We start from the raw sequence: 14,602 nt of genomic DNA on the forward strand, positions 1-14,602 counted from the left end.
AGGAAAGCCTCTGCTATTCCTTCCAGGTCATGTACAATCTCTTTCCTTCCTGTAGCTGTTGGACTACTGGAATGTTTTCCCCAGGTCTGCTTCATTACTACCTTAAGTCTGAAATTTATTGCTTCCTATATTGACCATTTAATGGTTCCTTGTTGTTTTTAATTTCTGCTGTATTTGGTTCTGTCAATCAGCCTCTGCTTCTAAGTCTCTTCCAGGATCAGTAAACTCTGCCTTCTAGTGGCTCTTTTTCTTCCTGTTACCCCCAACCCTCCCCTTAATAAAATTAGTCACCAAGGTGCTTATCCTTGTCCCCTCTCCTTGAATTCAGAAGAGAGAAACAAGTCCCCAAAATACTAGGTGTCAGCGGGACAACCAGTCTAGGACTTGTAAATTGTAGCAGGTAATTTAGACACATTGAAAAATACAACAAAGTATAAAGTATTTTCCCAACATTTTATTGTTAAAAATATTGTAGTAATTTATTTTGAGAAAAACTTTTATAAATTGGGGTTTCTTTGAGTACGAGTCTTTTTTTTTTAACCAAATGGAACACCAAAGTATATCAAACCACCAAATAATCTCCAAATTGATATAGCAGTCATAGATATAAATATCTTTTCTCTTCTGGTTTTCTTATCTTGGTGTGGTAGACCAGAGGAGAATACCAAATAATTGTGCAGACCCCTCTGATGTAGACTTTTTAATTTCACAGTGACCAAACACAGTAGTTCCCTTTTAATGCTTCATTCCTTGGGAGCCCAGAAAAACTTTCTCTGACTATAATTCAGTGTGAAATTTGACAAAAGAAAGTGAATAATATTAACTTAGTAATTAGAATAGTTCTCCTTTTTTTCCCGTTTGACAATCATTTGGTCTTGGAAGATACTAGTGTGAAGATGGGGAATGAAAAGCATCTCATAAAACTAATGAAAAATACTCTTAAAATAAATGAAAACTACGCTGAACTGCCTTTAAGAACATTTTTTTTAACTTTTTAAAAATTAAATGTGAGCATGAGGAGAATTAAAATGTTTTGGTCATTTGTGAGCAGAACAAATTCTCTATACAATGTAAATATGGATAAAATAAGACCATCAAAAATTCTACATGCATTTTATTGTCCCTGTCTTTTTCCTTAGTATATATATTTTTTAGTAATTAGATACTTGAGTTTGAAATTCATGAGCAAGGTACTTATATCATTGATAGAAAAAGGATTAAGGAAACTTAAGGTGTTTATATTCAAACATCCAGAAGATTCAGAAATAAAGTTCAGATAATTCAGTAATTCTTTAATGTATGATATTTTTTCATCTACAATGCAGTCTTAAATATAACAAAGAATGATTTACTGATAGGAATCAGTTAGCATATTTGATTCTTTTAACAGTTGGCCAAATGCTCTCTCTCCAGAATTAATAATTTCTAATATATGTTCCTCATCGATGTCTTGCAGAGAAATATGCTATAGTAATAAAATATTCAAATTAAACTTTAGAAACTCCTTTGTTGGTTAACTTTTTCTCATAAATATTTCAGTGAGTTATAAAAACAATGATATGTTTGATACTACACCCACTATAATAATATATATTTACTTCTCTTGAATCCTCAAAATGATTATTTTAAGTAACTTTTGAATTTTCATTGGGAGTATATTTCCTGAACATTTATTTGTAATGATATTGTGCATATTGTGACATCGATTTTGATGATGGTTTTTTAGATTTTATTTATTTTTAGAGAGAGAGGAAGGGAAGGAGAAAGAGAGGGAGAGAAATATCAATGTGTGGTTTCCTCTTGCACACCCCCCACTGGGGACCTGGCCTGCAACCCAGGCATGTGCCCTGACTGGGAATCGAACTGGAGACCCTTTGCTTCGCGGGGCAGTGCTCAATCCACTGAGCTACACCAGCCAGGACTGATTTTGATGATGATTTTAAGAAAAATAGGCTGTGGTTTTCTCTAAAAATGGTTGTATCAATTCAGTGGAAATATCTGTATTTTATAATATTTGTATAGAATGGTAGAGTTAGAGCTATAAAATCACATAGCATAGCACCATCATTTTATATATGTTAAAAATAAGTCCCAAAGAATGTAAACAACTTACCCAGAATCATATAGTTAATGGCAGTTTCCTGACTCTATCCAGTTGAATACTTGTTGACTGAAGTAATCCCAGAGATGTGTCATTTTTCTATGACAGTGTTTCTAGATTATACAAATATCACACCAGTTTTAAGGATTGTGCAATTTCAGTATATACACTGCATATACTCAATAGTTTTTCTGTTTAGCTCATATTTGTCACAATAATAAAAATGTTTTCAAACAAGATTAAACAAAGTTTGTATATATAAGATGTGCATTATATTTTATTTTTAAAAAGACTTTATTTTATTTATTTTTAGAGACAGGGGAAGGGAGGGAGGAAGAGAAGGAGAGAAACATCAATGTGTGGTTGCCTCTTGAACAGCCCCAACTGGGGACTAGGCCACAACCCAGGGATGTATCCTGACTAGGAATTGAACCGGCAACCCTTTGGTTTGCAGGCTGACACTCAATCCACTGAGCCACGTCAGCCAGGGCAAAATCTGCTTTTTATAAGGCACATGAATTTTCTAGAATTTGCCAGCACTGCTACCACTTTGTGTATAAACTTGCACATACTCATACCTAAGTTTTGATAAAATAGCAAAATAAGCTGCTAGGCTAAAAGTTTAAGCAGTGATAAAATTTTTCAAAAAAATGTTTTGTGGTGAACAAGAAAGAAATATCCATATTTTAAGGTAAGGAGACAATGTTCAAGGATGAATAGAAGCCTTAGGAATATACCCATAAACATGTTGTATTTTGTCTTCTGTGATACCGTATTTAGGCTTCAGACAAAGAAAATATCAGATAATTTGTGCCATGAAAATATATGCAAAGATTAGTTTAAAAACAAACAATACCAGTCAGGCCTAGTTTTTTTTAAGTGATAAACTTTTAGTGCCTTAATTTTGCTTTGTTATTCTTATTTAGAGATGACATTATTTCTTAAGAATTACTATTATACCCTAAGAACCCTGAAACACCAATCCAAAAGAACCTGTGCACCCCAATGTTCATAGCAGCACAATTTACAATAGCCAAGTACTGGAAGCAACCTAAGTGCCCATCAGCAAACGAGTGGATCCCAAAACTATGGTATATTTACACAATGGAATTCTATGCAGCAGAGAGAAAGAAGGAGCTTATACCCTTTGCAACAGCATGGATGAAACTGGAGAGCCTTATGCTAAGTGAAATAAGCCAGGCGGTGAGGGACAAATACCATATGATCTCACCTTTAACTGGAACATAATAAATAGAAGAAAAAAGGAAACAAAATATAACCAGAGACATTGAAGTTAAGAACAATCTAACAATAGCTGGGGGGGGGGCAGTGGGAAGAGGGGATTATAGGAACTACTATAAAGGACACATGGAGAAAACCAAGGGGGAGGGTGGAGGTGAGGGAGGGAGGTGGGTTCAGCTGGGGTGGGGTGGAGGGATGGGGAGAAAAGGCATACAACTGTAATTGAATAAAAATAAAAATTAAAAAAAAAAAGAATTACTATTATGGAGAACAAAGATGGAGGCGTACGTAGACACACTGCGCCTCCTTGCACAACCAGAACTGGAAGTCAGACACCAAATAGATAAAAAAGAAACATTCCTCTGGACCAGTAGGAGGGGCAGAGATGGGCAGCCAGGCGGAGAGGACTCGAGTTGACGTGGCGGGACCGAGACTGGCGGAGTGTGGGACAAGGGACTAACGGGGCAGGCAGTCTGACCAGCAGCAGACCCTGCAGCCCCACATTTGCGCACAGATAAACCAAGAGGGCTGGACTCAGAGTGGCGGAGAGTGGGGCAGGCAGAGCGGCGGGTAGCACCCGGCGGCCCCACATTCGCCCACAGATAAACCAGGACGAACAGCGGGGGAGCAAAGCAGACCATGCAACCCAGGGCTCCAGTGCCAGGAAATAAAGCCTAAAACCTCTAATTGAAAACACCTATGGGGGTTGGGGTGGCAGCAGGAGAAACTCCTAGCCTCACAGGAGAGGTCATTGGAGAGATCCACAGGGGCCTAGAGCGGGCACAAGCCCACCCACTTGGGAACCAGCACCAGAGGGGCCCAATTTGACTGTGGGTAGGGAGTGACTGAAATCTGGTGGAGAGGGGAGTAAGCACCATTGCTCCCTCTCGGCCCCTCCCCCACGTATAGCATCACAGCGCAGCAAGCAGCATTACCCCGCCCCAGGGAATACCTAAGGCTCCGCCCCTTTAATTAACAGACGCACCAAGACAAAAAAAAAATGGCCCAAATGAAAGAACAGATGAAAGCTCCAGAAATAATTCAACTAAGCAGGGAACAGATAGCCAACCTATCAGATGCACAGTTCAAAACACTGGTAATTAGGACGCTCACAGAATTGGTTGAATTTGGTCACAAATTAGATGAAAAAATGAAGGTTATGCTAAGAGAGACAAAGGAAAATGTATAGGGAACCATGTACAGGGAACCAACAGTGATGCGAAGGAACCTGGGACTCAAGTCAACGGTGTGGACCAGAAGGAAGAAAGAAACATCTAACCAGAAAACAATGAAGTAACAAGAATTCACAAAAATGAGGAGAGGCTTAGGAACCTCCAGGACATCTTGAAACGTTCCAGCATCCAAATTATAGGGGTGCCAGAAAGAGAAGAGGAAGAACAAAAAATGGGAAACTTATTTGACCAAATAAGGAGGAGAACTTCCCTAATTTGGCAAAGGAAATAGACTTCCAGGAAGTCCAGGAAGCTCAGAGAGTCCCAAAGAAGCTGGACCCAAGGAAGAACACACCAAGGCACATCATAATTACATTACCGAAGATTAGAGAGAAGTAGAGAATCTCAGAAGCAGCAAGAGAAAAGGACACAGTTACCTACCAAGGAGTTCCCATAAGACTGTCAGCTGATTTCTCAAAAGAGACCTTACAGGCAAGAAGGGACTGGCAAGAAGTATTCCAAGTCATGAAAGGCAAGGGCCTACATTCAAGATTACTGTATTCAGCAAAGCTATCATTTAGAATGGCAGGGAAGATAAAGTGCTTCTCAGATAAGGTCAAGTTAAAGGAGTTCATCATCACCAAGCCCTTATTATATGAAATGTTAAAGGGACTTATCTAAGCAAAAGAAGATAAAAAATAGGAACAGTAAAAATGACAGCAAACTCAGTTATTAACAACCACACCTAAAACCAAAACAAAAGCAAACTAAGCAAACAAGTAGAACAGGAACAGAACCACAGAAATGGAGATCACATGGAGGGTTATCAATAGGGGAGTGGGAGGGGGAGAGAGGAGGGAAAGGTACGGAGAATAAATAGCATAAATGATAGGTGGAAAATAGACAGGGGGAGAGTAAGAATAGTGTAGGAAATGTAGAAGCCAAAGAACTTATAAGTATGACCCATGGACATGAACTATAGGGGGGGGAATGTGGGAGGGAGGGGGTGGGCAGGATGGAGTGGAGTGAAGCGGGGGAAATGGGACAACTTTAATAGCATAATCAATAAATATATTTTAAAAAGAATTACTATTATATGCATAAACTATATAGTTTATAAATCCAATATGTATTCATCATTGCTGTAACTTAAACCTTCTGCCTGTTTGGTTAGCACCCCAAAAATGGATATTAAAATAGTGTTTTATTTGCAAGTAAATGAACTTATTTCTATTTTAATATTGTCTCTAATTATATTATGCACATATCTCAACTATACATAACTATGCATTTTACAGTTTCATGATAATTAATATGCAACTACTGTTGTTTTTTTAAGAAAGTAACTACATTTAGTCCAGGGAGATTGTGATATGTCTCTTCTTTTGGCAAATGACACTTAGGTTCTTCCCATTCTAAGGGAGCAGGGCAGATTAAATATACCATTCTAGATAGTTGAATGCTTGCCTATTTTTTCAAGAAAATTGACAATTTTTGTTCTACATGTTTTCAGGATCCAACTGGAATATTCTCACTGGAGAAAACCATTGGCCTAGGTACTTATGGCAGAATCTATTTGGTAAGTGAAGCTAGATTATGCATTCATTCTCACTTTTCTAATAACAACAATGACTGCAAGGCAAAACCCCACACTGCAAATCAGATGCAAAAAACACTTCATTTAACTTTGAGAGATGAATCACATTAAGATAGCTTAGTGACATCTGTGACAATTATTACAAAAGGAATGGGTTGGTAATCTATAGTGAACCAACCAACCAAACATAGGATGTAAAAATTATTGGCCGAGAATTAATGAAATCACCAATAGAAAAGGAAACTAGTTCAAATAAGATGTACCAAAATAAAAATATCACTTGTTTTACGTTATACTTCTGTACCACTCTAATTACTCAGATTCAACTTTTAAACTGAATGTTGCTAAAAGGAAAGTTTCCATAGCATTCTGTATCATACTGTGTACATAAGTGTGCATATGTGTGTGACAGGGTTTGCCAAAGAATCTAACAAAGAAAACCTCTGCATTTATTCAGTGATTATTCATTAAGCACACAGTATGTGCTAAGCACTGTTACAGTCTCTGGAGATAAAGTAATGAACAAAACAGATGGTCCCTGTTCTTCTGGGTCTTAAGATGTGGAGATATGTGAATGATTAATTGTGAGTATGTGTGGGGTGGGTGGGGGAAGCACATACATAAGTAAGCACAAAAGTAAACAAGAACATGTTTGCAATTGTAATATATTCTCTGTAAGAAAATTCCTGGGGATATAAAAGCATACAACAGGATAATTTAATTTATTTATTTATTTATTTATTTTCAGGAGAATTTAATTTAGATTGAAGTATAAGCATTGGCCTCCTTGGGGAAATATTAGGTAAACTGATACCAGGAGAACAAATATGAGATATCTAAGCAAAAACCTAGTATGGAGGATGACTGATGCATTCTAGGCAAAAGCAGGGCAGGTTAAAGGCTGGTTTGGAGTTGGGGGTGCTTTAGTGGTCCTATTACCTTAATCCAGTGCCCTTCCCCCATTCTCTAATGTGAGGAATAGATATTTTCTCAATCTTGTTTAGGTTTCTATACAAATGCAATGTTCCTCTTTTCCAGGCCTGCCCCTCAAAAACATATCACTCTCTTTAGGTTGATCCTTACTCTAGACTGACCACAGGTCCTCTATATTAGTGTTGTATAGAGGTATCCTAATATAGGTCCCACAGAAGGGGCTTCTTTCCAGTTCAGACAAAGGTACTCTCCTCTTGCCAAGACCTGTACCTTTAAGGCTGCAACTTCCTGGAAAGGGTTTCTTTTCTAATTTGTGTATCCAGGTTGGGATGGGGGAGATCCTTAAAAATTTGCACAAATGTGCTTATAGCATGGAAATTGATTAGTAGAAAAGAAAAAGCATTGTGTAAAGGCCCTAAAAGCAGAAAGAACTTTGGTGAGTATAGGGAACAGAGAGAATGCCAATATTCCTGACTAAGTTTTTTCAAACCATTTTATCCTTCCCTATTAAAGGAACCAGTGAGCTATAGATAGTGATGTGATATCGATAGAAATATATTTTTTATGTTACCTCAGTTAAATTTCAGACTGATTATTTATGATTTGTGTGATGTAGGTGAATTTTTACTGTGTTGTGCACAACTACCTACACCTTATACATAGAAGTTCCTCTTCTTTATGGCACATTTATAATCTCCACGGAGCTATATGCATTGTAATTCCAGGGGGTGCGTTTAAGTGTGTGTGTGTGTGTGTGTATTCTTGTTTTGATTCAAAGGTTTAGAACTCTCTACACCTCCATATCTTAACAATAAAAACTTCACTTTATAAAAGGTAAAGGAAAAAGTAAGGTGAGGTAGCACAAAAAGATGGTTTCCCATCATCAGTAATCATCAGAGCTGTGATGCCATAAAAGCAAGAAAAATCAAGAGGGTAGAAAGGTGAGTTGTGGGTATTTCTTTTTTTTTTGAAACTTGGGTTTATTGAGGTATACAGCAGGTCCTGTAATAATGATGTTTTCTTCAATGACACATTTCCTTATAATGTTGATGAGATGCCATAGGAACTTAACTCTTGTTTATATAATTAACCTATGGTAAAATTGGTTTCCATTATATGTAATCAGAAGTTGAGAACCTATCAAAAAATTAAGTGAGGACTTAACTGCATTTCACATTCAGTAAAATTGACCACTCTAAGTGTACAATTGTATTACTTTGGAGACAATCAGTAATGTAACTACAACCATAATGAAGATTTTTCAATAAACATCTTAAGTTACACAGTATAAATCTTCAAATAATATTCTACTACTACACTGTGTGGTGTGCCAGCTTGTGTACTATGGTTATGGTTATTAATATGTTTTGCTTTTATATAAGGTATAATACCATAGTACTACTTTTCTCCCTATATGCAACACTACTATTTTTATTTACTCAGTTACCTTTTACAGCAATTAAAAAGAAAAATAAGAACCAAGCTATGTATAACAATTACCTTGGGTAGATGTGTGGTCTGGGGTTTGGGGAGAATACTGAGTGGGGTCTCTGAGTGTGAGTACTCAGGAATTTGTACCTAATAAACTCCTCATATTAGGTAATTTTATTAATACCAATATTCTGCCCAGAGATGATCACTTTCAAGATTGTGGAATAGACTTTATATCCTAACTTATTTTATATTATACTGTGTACTTAACATCTCCAGCCCTGGCTGGTGTGGCTCAGTGGATTGAGTGCTGGCCTGTGAACCAAAGGGTCACTGGTTCGATTCCAGGTCAGGGCACATGCCTGGGTTGCAGGCCAGGTCCCCAGTGGGGGGTGTGCGAGAGGCAACCACACATTGATGTTTTTCTCCCTCTTTTCTACTCTCTCTAAAAATAAATAAATAAAATCTTTTAAAATATAGAAAAAGCACAAAAATATTCATTTTTAGCAGTAAGGGAGCATATTATGTTGAGAAAAGGTCCTACATTGCAACCAGAGAGACTGATTCAGTGCTTACTTGGCCATTAATTAACTATGACCTTAAGCAAGTCACTTAACTTCTGACTATAAATTTCCTTATGTACAAATGGAGCTAAATAATACCTAATTAGCAATATTTGACAAAGCATATAAAATGCTTGGCTTCCTTGGCCAGGTGGCTCAGTTGTTTGGAGCATCATCCCATACACCAAAAGGTTGTGGGTTTGATTCTAGTCAGGGCACATACCTGGGTTGGTGGCTCGATCCCCAGTTGGGATGAATACAGGAGGTAACCAGTCGATGTTTTTGTCTTAAATTGGTTTTTATATCTCTCTCCCTGTCCTCTCTTTCTGAAATAGATAAATTTTAAAAATGTAATTTTAAAAATGTTTGGCATGTGGTAGATATCTTTTAAAGGTAAGTATTGGTATCATTTTTACTGTTGCTACTTTTTGGGAAAAAAATCGGCAAAAATTCTAAATGGTACAAATACTGTGAAGTAAACGGCCATATACTCAGTCATTGCTTTGAAAAATGATGGTTATGAAACTATCTAGCAGCATAGAACTTTGTTCAAGATGTTAAGTATTCCATATTATATGTACACTCTGATAGTAATGTTAAAAAATGCACATGAAAAATGATGAATAGTGAGATACTGGGTATAATGTTTATTATATATTTTTATTCAAAATTTCTATTGTTTGTAATGTTATATTATTTAGGTTAAGGACATATAATATGTATGTATGTATGTATGATAGTACCAAATCCTGTGCAGTAAAATGAAAGCATGATACTACTCAAAATTTAACATCAGAGTGATTCAGAGAGTCCTTTGCTTTTTCAGTGCTGCCAACCACATCTCCTGCTGCTGTTTGTTTTGTTTAAAGTCTGTCCAGTGTCTTCCAGCTCGTTTCCAAGTCTTCATTCTCCAGCAGGTTTCCAGCTGTCTGCTGAGGTCTGTGCACATTGAAATGAAAGCTGAGTTGCACATTCAACATGTATACCCTTTTCCTTTCCTTTTTTCCTCATCTAATTGTATACCTATCTTTCTTCCCTCTCCAATCTCCTGCGAAGTGCAAACCTCATTTCAAATAATTGCTTTTTTTCCCCTCTTGTTTTAAAAGAAAGTACTGCTCTTCTTTTTCCTCCCAGTAAATTTGTAAAACATAGTTTCCTTTTCACCTTTATCTGCTAGTCTCATGACTTAAGAGTTGTTATTTGAATTGGAGAGATATTTAGAATTTGCCCATATGAGGCTATATTAGCAAAAAGAAACTAGGTTGGAACTGATTTATAATGGTACCACTAAAAACTAATTTCCCAAAGAAAGATGTACACAGAGATAACACGGATAAAGAGACCGAGACCCTTTATTATCAAGACCCAGCACAGTGGGTGACAACCTGAATCTTCTACTGACACTATACATGTAACTCGATTTTCCTGGGTCCATTTCTTCAACTATAAAATAAATATCTTAGATTAGATAATCTCCAGGGTTCTTTCCAACTCTTTAGCAATATACCTAGTACAGTACCTGACTGTTCCTTACTATCATCAGCATATATTTTTGATATATTTATTGATTATGCCATTACAGTTGTCCCATTTCCCCCCACTTCACTCCACTCCATCCTTCACACCCCCTCCCTCCCACATTCCCCCCCTATAGTTCATGTCCATGGGTCATACATATAAATTCTTTGGCTTCTACATTTCTTACACTATTCTTACTCTCCCCCTGTCTATTTTCTACCTACCATTTATGCTACTTATTCTCTGTACCTTTCCCCCCTCTCTCCCCATCCCACTCCCCTGTTGATAACCCTCCATGTGATCTCCATTTCTGTGGTTCTGTTCCTGTTCTACTTGTTTGCTTAGTTTGCTTTTGTTTTGGTTTTAGGTGTGGTTGTTAATAACTGTGAGTTTGCTGTCATTTTTACTGTTCCTATTTTTGATCTTCTTTTTCTTAGGTAACTCCCTTTAACATTTCATATAATAAGGGCTTGGTGATGATGAACTTCTTTAACTTGACCTTATCTGAGAAGCACTTTATCTTCCCTTCCATTCTAAACGATAGCTTTGCTGGATACAGTAATCTTGGATGTAGGTCCTTGCATTTAATCTTGGGTAATGTAATGATGATGTGCCTTGGTGTGTTCCTCCTTGGGTCCAGCTTCTTTGGGACTCTCTGAGCTTCCTGGACTTCCTGGAAGTCTATTTCCTTTGCCAGATGAGGGAAGTTCTCCTTCATTATTTGTTCAAATAAGTTTCCAATTTTTTGTTCTTCCTCTTCTCTTTCTGGCGCCCCTACAATTTGGATGTTGGAACGTTTCAAGATGTCCTGGAGGTTCCTAAGCCTCTCCTCATTTTTTGAATTCTTGTTGCTTCATTCTTTTCTGGTTGGATGTTTCTTTCTTCCTTCCTTCTGGTCGACACCATTGATTTGAGTCCCAGTTTCCTTCCATCAGTATTGGTTCCCTGTACATTTTCCTTTGTTTCTCTTAGCATAGCCTTCATTTTTTCATCTAATTTGTGACCAAACTCAACCAATTCTGTGAGCTTCCTGATTACCAGTGTTTTGAACTGTGCATCTGATAGGTTGGCTATCTCTTTGTTGCTTAGTTGTACTTTTTCTGGAGCTTTGATCTGTTCTTTTATTTTGGCCTTTTTTTTTTTTTTTTTTTCTTGGCGTGCCTGTTACATAAAATGGTGGAGCCTTAGGTATTCACTGGGGCAGGGTAATGCTGGTCCCTGCGCTGTGATGCTCTATGTGGGGGAGGGGCCGAGAGGGAGCAATGGCACTTGCTCTCCTCTCTGCCAGATTTCAGTCACTCCCCCCGCTACCCACAAGCAAACTAGGCCCCTCTGGTGCTGATTCCCGAATGCATGGGCTTGTGCCCACTCTAGGCCCCTGTGGGTCTCTCCAAAGAACTCTCCTGTGAGGCTGGGAGTTTCTCCTGCTGCTGCCTCAACCCCCAGTGGTGTTTTCAGTCAGAGGTTTGCGGCTTTATTTCCCAGAGCTGGAGCCCTGGGTTACATGGTCTGCTTCACTTCCCCGCCGTTCCTCCCGGTTTATCTATTCGCGAATGTGGGGCTGCAGGGTCTGCCAGCTGCCGCCTTGCCATGAGTCCACTTCGCCCTGGCTGCACATCTCAGCCCCTCTTACCAGTCTGGATGAATGTTTCTTCTTTATTTCCTTGGTTGTCGCACTTCCATACAGTTCAATTTTCTATGAGTTCTGATTGATTTTTGTGTTTAAATTGTTGTTGTCCTTGTTTTGGTTGTGCGAGGAGGCACAGTGTGTCTACCTATGCCTCCATCTTGGGCAGAAGTCTATCATCAGAATATTAATAACTATCTTATAGCCTCTTCACTTCCTTGCAAAATAGAAGTTGATTTTAGCTACTAGTTTGAGTAGTCTCCATTTCACTGCATTCAATTATTTTCATCGTGATTTTTCTATTCTTTCATCTAGCATCTGATAATGAGACAGTATTTGTCTCAGTAACTAGTATAATATACAATGCAATGGAATAACTGCCTAACTAGTAAATTTGGAAATCAAGATGCTTCACTATATGTTACTGTTATGTAACACCATTTTAAAATACATTTTATTGTTTATGCTTTACAGTTGTTCCATTTTTTCTTGCCTCTATTCCCCTCTCCCATACACCCGCCTCCCAACATCATTCCCCCAACTTAGTTCATGTCCTCAAGTCATATATAAAAGTTATACGGTTTCTCCTTTTCCCATACTATTCTTGACCTCTCCCTGCCTATTTTCTACCTACCATTTATGCTACTTAACTCCCTGTATCTTTTCCCCAATTCTCCACCCTCCTCCTCCCTGTTGATAACCCTCCATTTGATCTCTATTTCAGTGATTCTGTTCTTGTTCTAGTTGTTTGCTTAGTTCGTTTTTCTTTTTTGTTTATTTTTTAGGTTCAATTGTTGATAGCTGTGAGCTTGTTGTTATTTTACTGTTCATCATTTTGATCATCTTCTTTTTCTTAGATAAGTCCCTTTAACATTTCATGTAATAAGGGCTTGGTGATGATGAACTCCTTTAACTTTACTTTATCTGGGAAGCACTTTATCTGTCCTTCCATTCTAAATGGTAGCTTTGCTGGATACAGTAATCTTGGATGTTGGTCCTTGCCTTTCATGATTTTGAATACTTCTTTCCAGCCCCTTCCCACTTGTAAGGTTTCTTTGGAGAAATCAGCTGATAATAAAAGGGGAACTCCTTTGTAGTTAACTCTCTTCTTTTCTCTTTCTGCTTTTAAGATTCTTTGCTTATCTTTAATCTTGGGTAATTTAATTATGATGTGCCACCACAGGTTTTTATAGCCAGAGGTTTTGAGGCTTTATTTCCCCATTCTGGCACCCTGGGTTGCTTGGTCTGTCTTTCTCCCCAGTTGTTCCTCCCAGTTTATCTACACATAAATGTGGGATTGCCCGGTCTGCCTGCCACCACTTCACTTGGTCCACCAGTCGCTGCCTTGCAGAGAGTCGTCTCCACCTGGCTGCCCGTCTTCACTCCTCCTACCAGTCTGGATTAATGTTTCTTCTTTAACTCCTTGGTTGTCAGACTTTCATACAGTTCAATTTTCTGGCAGTTCTGGTTATTTTTTATTTTCAAATTTGTTGTTGTCCTTGTTTTGGTTGTGCCAGGAGGCAAAGTGTATCTACCTATGCCTTCATCTTAGCCAGACTGTTATGTAACACCGTTTTAAAAGCAGAATACTAGTGGGGTAAGACGATGAACTTAATCTCCAAGGTGAATTAACCAGTTTGCCTTGACCTTAATGAACTTGACCATATCCTTATCCTCAATCACCTATTCCCACATTGTTACTTGCTGGTGTAGAGGTCAGAAACATAAGTTGGAAGAAGTTCAAGGTAACTGTTTAAAATGAAGGAAAATTTAACCTGAAATAGAGTAAACCTCTATAATTAGATCTACAGCTTTGTCACATGCACCTGATGTCTAGTTGAAACAATGCTAGTGGAAGGAAAAGACTGGCCCAAACATCTTAATTGTTTTAAAACTTACATGGGGGAGTAGTGGTGGGAAAATGGAGATAATTGTAGGTGAACAACAATAAAAAAGGAAAAATTAATAAAAATACTTAAATGCATATCCAGGGCAAAAGTAAGTAATCATTCTTGAGATATATTAGAGTAGTCATCTGTCTCTTGGTAGTCAGCAGATTAAATCAGATGTATGGAGGTGTGGTATTACAATCATGAGCAAATTCCAAATTGCTTGCACTCTGGAAGCTCAGCATTGAATATGCAAATTTTTAAGAGAAACACCATCCAATGCTTCATTCATAAATATCATTTTTAAGTTACTGCTGTGCACATTGATTTTATTTGGAAATCTTACCAGACAAGTGAGATTTAGGTTAATTAGTTACATTTTTGAATTTGAAGTTGGGGCAGGGAATAGGAACAGAAAGACATGAAAGAAATGTCCTCAAATTTGATGACATACGCTGTATAATATTTTAAAATAAGTTTCAGAAAGATGGTGCTGACATTTTGGGGTGCCTAGCCACTAGACCTATTC

At 37.8% G+C, this 14,602-nt stretch overlaps 1 protein-coding gene across 1 annotated transcript in view; it reads left to right on the forward strand.

Moving 5' to 3' along the window:
- NRK (Nik related kinase) overlaps positions 1 to 14,602 on the forward strand; it is a 315,957-nt gene that overhangs the window by 62,629 nt on the left and 238,726 nt on the right. The window contains 1 exon segment of the mRNA XM_053916916.2: positions 6,029 to 6,094. Within this exon segment, the coding sequence (XP_053772891.2) occupies positions 6,029 to 6,094 (66 nt within the window).

The sequence above is a fragment of the Desmodus rotundus genome, chromosome X (assembly GCF_022682495.2).
Source record: "Desmodus rotundus isolate HL8 chromosome X, HLdesRot8A.1, whole genome shotgun sequence".
In the NCBI taxonomy this organism is placed as follows: Eukaryota; Metazoa; Chordata; class Mammalia; order Chiroptera; family Phyllostomidae; genus Desmodus; species Desmodus rotundus.